This window comes from Nipponia nippon, unplaced genomic scaffold (genome assembly GCF_047370975.1).
Source record: "Nipponia nippon isolate SJK-2023a ecotype South Korea unplaced genomic scaffold, ASM4737097v1 scaffold_13, whole genome shotgun sequence".
NCBI classification, from domain to species: Eukaryota; Metazoa; Chordata; class Aves; order Pelecaniformes; family Threskiornithidae; genus Nipponia; species Nipponia nippon.
This window is the reverse complement of record NW_028262324.1, coordinates 2,920,110-2,926,109: the sequence shown is the minus strand read 5'-3', so window position 1 is coordinate 2,926,109 and position 6,000 is coordinate 2,920,110. Positions and strand designations below refer to the sequence as shown.

At 47.2% G+C, this 6,000-nt stretch overlaps 1 protein-coding gene across 3 annotated transcripts in view; it reads left to right on the top strand.

Annotated features, from left to right (window-relative positions):
* The first annotated feature begins 1,789 nt into the window (after positions 1 to 1,789).
* PREX1 (phosphatidylinositol-3,4,5-trisphosphate dependent Rac exchange factor 1) overlaps positions 1,790 to 6,000 on the top strand; it is a 172,686-nt gene continuing 168,475 nt past the window's right edge. For all 3 annotated transcript variants that reach the window (XM_087749782.1, XM_087749781.1, XM_087749780.1), the window contains exon 1: positions 1,790 to 2,197. In XM_087749782.1, coding sequence (XP_087605908.1) covers positions 2,039 to 2,197 — 159 coding nt within the window. In that variant the 5' untranslated portion in view covers positions 1,790 to 2,038. The remainder of the gene's footprint in view (positions 2,198 to 6,000) is intronic.

The following is a 6,000-nucleotide window of genomic DNA, read 5'->3' as shown; positions in this document are numbered from 1 at the left end:
AGAACTTAAACATAATCAACTTGAAAGAAAACCAGTGAATTTAGATTCTAATCTGACCTTCTGAAGACCTTGCTTCCCCTGTCCTTGTCTCAGGCCTGTGCTGTGGTGCTCTTCCATCTCCCATAGCACTCCTCAGTGCAGCTGAGATCTGCATAAAACCCAGAATTATCCCTTGCCGTTCCCTTCCCCTCAGTGCTTTTCCCTCAGACCCCCTACATTTAGGGAGACAAGAGCTTTCCCACACTTTTCTTCTCATTTTGAGCAATAGTGTTTCAGACTGACTTAGAGTGAAGGAAACATTTCTCTTTGATAACGTTGCAGAAAGAAGTATTACAACCTATCACGAGAGTCATGTTTGTGAAGGTGCATGTTGCACGAAGTAATACATTATTGTTACTTGATAAAAGCAATTTCCACACCGAGGACTGAAAGCATCTTAGATATTTTCTTTATACTGCAGACCTGCAGCCTGCTGCATCTGGACCTTGACTGAAGAGCTGTTTTTTCATTTTGTGTAACATGATATCCATGAAGCCTAAATGAGACTTTAAGATGACAATTGTGTATGTTAGACTGCCATCATTTTCTCCTGAATAGAAACCGTAACAACTAGAATAAAGAAGATCAGTCAAAACAGAAAAGTCACTATTAAGGTAAAATACCCAAAGAGGTATTTTGGCTTAGCCTGAGGAAGATGATGATTTATTACATTATTTGTGTTAGTGTTTAAGGTAATAGATTTGATAAGTGTCTCTATCCTTATGCCACTTAAAAGTTCACATTATTTATGTTTTTAAAATTTCCTCTTGGAACTTTTTTGATTCACAGCAATGAAACACATTGGTCATACATATTCTCTGTTGGCATGGAAGTCTGCGATAGCTTATTTCTGCATATTTGTGTACATTCTGGTGTGCGTATTCCTCTCTCTACTTCTGTGTACGAGTTGTGTTTGTGCGTCCAACCCTCAAGCGCTGTGCAGGGGAGCGGAGTCCGTACATGCGGGTGCAATGCTCTGTACGTGCGTAGCCATGGTGTGTTTATCTCCCTGTGCTGTGGTAATATGTGCTGCGGGGTGTGCGGGGTGTGTGTGAGTCCAGTGTCGGGGTGTGCTGTGTGAATGCAGTGCGTGGTGTGGGGGGTGCAAGTGCACTTCAAGTGCGGGGAACGAGAGTGCAGGCTGCGTGGTGTGCGTGAGGTGTGTGTGAGTGCGGGGTGTGAGGTGTGTACGTATGGGTGTAGTGCAAGGGAGTGAGGGGTGTGTATGTGTGGGGGATGAGGGAGCGCGGGTGTGTGGTGTGAGGGAGTGCAGGTGTGAGGCAGGTGTGAGGTGTGTGTTTGTGTGGTGTGAGGGGCTGCGGGTGTGTGTGTGGCGGTGAGGGAGCGCAGGTGTGAGGCAGGAGTGAGGTGTGTGTTTGTGTGGTGTGAGGGGCTGCAGGCCTGTGTGTGTGTGGGGTGAGGGAGGTGCGTGTGGTGGTGAGGGAGTGCGAGTGTGTGGTGTGAGGGAGTGCGGGTGTGAGGCAGGTGTGAAGTGTGTGTGTGCGTGGTGTGTGGGGCTGCGGGTGTGTGTGTAGGTGTGCGGGAGTCCGGGGGTGGCGGTGAGGCCGTCCTCCCGCCGCCTGACCCCCCCGCCCGGCCGCCCGCGCCCTCACCTCGCTGCCCCGCCCGGCCGCTGCCCGCCGCCGGCCCGGCCAGGCCCCCAGGGGCCGGGCTCCACCGCCTTCGCCCTCCCCGTCCCGCCCTCCCCGCCCGCCTCTCGCTCCCCCCCCCCCCGCCGCCGGGGCTTCCCTTCTCTCTCCATTCAACGCTGCCTCGCCGCTGAGCGCTCGCCGCGCCGCTACCCCGGCATGTCCCGCAGCCGGGCTCCCCTCAGCGACCGGCCCCTGTAGCGTCTCCACCCGCGGGCGAGGCAGGGCCGAGGGGGCGGCAGGAGGTGCCGTTGCCCAGCCGCGCCGGGCATCGCGCGGCCATGGGGGGCTCCTGAGGCGGCGGAGGAGAGCGGCGGGGAAGCGGAACGCCTCGCCCTGCGGCCGCCAGCATGGAGGCGCCGCCGCCGCCACCCGGCGCCCCCAGCGCCGCCGAGCCCGCCGGCTGCCCCAAGGACATGGACCGCCAGCTACGCCTCCGCCTCTGCGTCCTCAACGAGATCCTCAGCACCGAGCGGGACTACGTGGGGACCCTCCACTTCCTGCAGTCGGTGAGCGGCGCCGCGGGCCGGGGAAGCCCCCTCAGTGCACCGCGGGGGCTGGGCGGACGGCCGGGCCCGGCGCGGCGCGGAGCGGCTCCTCCCCGGGCGGGCCGGGGACTGCGAGCGCGTCCCGGCGCCGCGGCAGCGCTGGGCAGAACTTGTGGGAAGTGCCGGGGGCCAGGCCCGCTCCGGCGAGGGGGAGTTCCTTCTGCTCCGGAGGCCGAGGGGCCGGATGGATGTGCGAGGGGCCGGCGCGGGTCCGCTCCGGGCAGAGCGGGGCCGCCGGCAACCGCTTTTTCTCCTCCGGTGAGGAGAAGCCCAGCCGGCGGCCAGTGGGGGTGCCGGGTCTGGCTGCGTCCCGGCGGTGCCCGGCCGGGGAAGGAGGCGGGTGCTTCTGCCTCGCTGGGCGGTGACAGGGACGGATCCAGAAACGAGTCTGCTTCTCAGAGTGCCTCAGCCCTTTTGTTGTTGTTCACAAGTTGCTGTTAGACCCACTTGGAAACTCTGCCCTTACTGCCCGTTATTTATAAATAAATATTATATATGTTGTGCTTTAATGGTAAACATAAATATGTGATTGGGCCGGGTGTGTCTGTGCATGTGGAGACGATTATAGCCGCCCTCTGAAATTGTCCACGGACTAGTTCAGAAGTAAAACTCCATCTGGATATTTTCTTTTTCCTATATAGGCTCTAGATGTGGAATTCATCAGCATACCACCACACTCCTGCAAATAACTAGGAGAGCCTGCAGTAAAAGTTACTAGATAACAGATATGCCATAAAAAAGAAGAAGAATAAACTGTTTGATCACACAGAGATCAAGAATCAAAGCAAGGGAAGTCTCTGTAGAGATTTCTAAAAGATTGGACAGGGCAGAAATTCTTTCTGGTGTTTTGCTAGATAAGTACTAAACCCTGATTTCATCTAAATGGGCTTAGACCCTGGACTCTTTTTGACTTGTCTTTCTGGCAAGGTTTTTGTTTGTTTGTTTTTTAAAATCAGTTTGTCTTCAGTGTTTTTCAGATTCACCCAAGTGGCAAACTGTCTAGCATAAAAGACAAATGAAAAGGATGTGGTTGCTTTATGAACCCGTCTCTACTTAAATCCTCCTTTTCTCTCTCAAATAGTTGAACTCAGAGTCTTTAATTTCAGAAAGCGTCTGACTGAAGTGCCAGTTAGCTTCCTGTAGAGCTGGGATTCTGTCTCAGTGTGAGGAGATTCTTAAAAAAAGCTGCAAGTTGCAGAAGGGCCCCACCCTACAGACAAAACAAAACAAAACAAAACAAAACAAAAAAACTCAGAAAACTCCTCTGTCCCAAGTACTGAATTTGAGATTTTGTCAGCTGCAGGCTGGAATGCAGATTCAAGCTGCATGTATTTTTAGCTTCAGTTCTTACAGCTAAATGCATTCACAGTGTTAACTAATGAGATTTTCATATATTAAAAACTAAAACAAATATTTATTTATATTCATTAACTTGGCCGTTTTCATGAGAGCAGTAGTGAGTAATATGCCTGGGGTAATGGGAGGAGAAGGTACTGACAGAGTACACTTGGCTGTGGTCTCAGGATGGCACTGCAGTCAGGCAGAGCCCTTCACGGTCACTTTGTTACTAGCTACTAGGTGTAGATTGGCTGTAGTATTATCTTGGGGGGTTGATTCTGATAGTGTAGCTTTAACCCTGTATGGAGTTTGTGTTTTGGTAATTATGTCTGAATAAAGTGCGAAGGGATAGGATCTTTCCTATCTCTAGGTCTTGGTTTAGAACAGCATTCACACACAGGTGTAACTTTAAGCATGTGTTGAATGTTCGTGTGCTGTCCTAAATAATGGCAGTTTCTTCAGTCATTGACCTAGTTCTTGTGGGCTGAATCTCTATACAACTGCATTCGGATACTTGAATGGTGTTAGCACCAAGGGAAGGAGAATGAGGATCTACTGCAGTATGTGAGGGTAAAAAGAGCAGTAGTGGGATAAAATTTTTAAAAGTAAAATTTGGACTGAGAAATATTTTCTGCATAAACTTGGTGGATGGCCATAACTTAATACCTTCTACCAAGATATCACAAAGGAAAGAATTCTGCCCTGCCTCCCACATTGGACAGCTGACATGACATGCAAGGATAATATCATCTATATAGTTACGGGAATTACAGGCAGTTATAGGGCAAAAGTTTTGCCTTATGACACTAATAAAAATAATGCTGTAGCACTGGGACCCTGTATTCTCAAATCTACTTGGGCCTCACAAATAAAGTCCACTTTACTCCCATTAGTTTGTTTTTCTGAGTGCTCTTGGCATTACTGCATAGGAGCTGCTGCTCCTGCCCCATGGGTCTCTTTCTTACCATCTCATGTTCTGTGCGAGTAGCACTTACCCAGTGCAAAATAAATGTAAACTATTACACTTTCTTGGGTAATGCACCTAGTTAACCATCAAATGTGGTTGGGTGATGTTAGGGTTTGTTTGTTTGTTTTTTTTTAATAGTGTGAATAGTACTGAAATTGATTATACTTCAGTACATTGCAGAAACGATTTTGGCTGTAGTGGAGAAAAGAAATCTGCAGTTCCCAGATCTTATGGAAACTTGTTCCTGTCAAACATGAGATGAGAGATTTGCAGGGTACAGGTTCCTTTGCTTAAGAAACTTTAATAGCTTTGATAAATAAAGGAAGGCTAAATCTCATCTCTTTCTATCATCAGAGTGAGTTTTCCCTAAGTAGGATGTGCTTTAGAAAAAGGTTAGGGGAGGGAATTTGTGCTCTTTGTTAAATATTTGCAATGGAAGCCCTAGTCCTCATTAAGTATTCTCAATAAACAATGTTTTAAAAAGCAAACAACTAAATTCTATGGGTTTATTCACAGCACTGAGGTTGCTTGCTAGCAGCAGCTTCCTGTGTTCCCTGGTAATGTAAAAGAATCTCTTAAGTATTTAATACTATGGATTTGCAAATAAATCAAAGTAACTTTGATTTATTAGGAGTATTTTTGTCCTTTTTAGAAGACTAATGTGTGACCATGTTAAAGGAAAGGTTTCCTTTTTCTTTTCTTTTTTGTATGCTTAGAAACATTTTCCTGCTAAGCTGCAGGGAAAGTAGCTCCACTATAAACATAAGAACTCAATCCTTATTTGCTTTGCCTAAAAGATTGTGGTCCTTTTTTTGCTTCCATAGATTAATAAAGTGGGTATCATTAAAGTTACAGAATATGGAGTTCTCTCGTCTCACAATAAAAATTGTTAGTCACCGTGAAGAACATTTTGCTATGAGTTTTGTAGTCATTTAATAAAAATGCCCTAGATGTTTACCTATTTAAATAAAATTTAGTCTCTAGAATTGGTTATACTTCATACCTCAAGTGTGCTGGTTAAACCACGACACTCAAGTAATTTTGACAAAAGGAGTTACATCTGCAAATTTAACTTAGATGTCCTATGCCGCTACAGCTAAATCAGACTATTCAGTCTGTTAGGTTTAATACATACAGTTAATTTTTCACTGTGTATGTTGTTTGTAATGTTTTTATTCCATTGAATTTTGGACACAAGAAGGTGTCCCTAGTCAGTTTTGTTCCTGTTTAGTTTCTGGTAATCCTGTTGATAGGTCGCGTTACAGTATTACGTATCAGAACTGTGGAGAGAATGAAACCCAGTAGCTTTTCTCTGTGGTTTGTTCCAGATCTCATGAGATGAGATGATCAGTTCCAAGGCACATAGCTTTTTTTTTTTTTTCTTTTAAACGGACCCTGGATTTTGTATGAAATGGTAATACAATACAGATATGATACTCATATCATGATTTTGACAGTC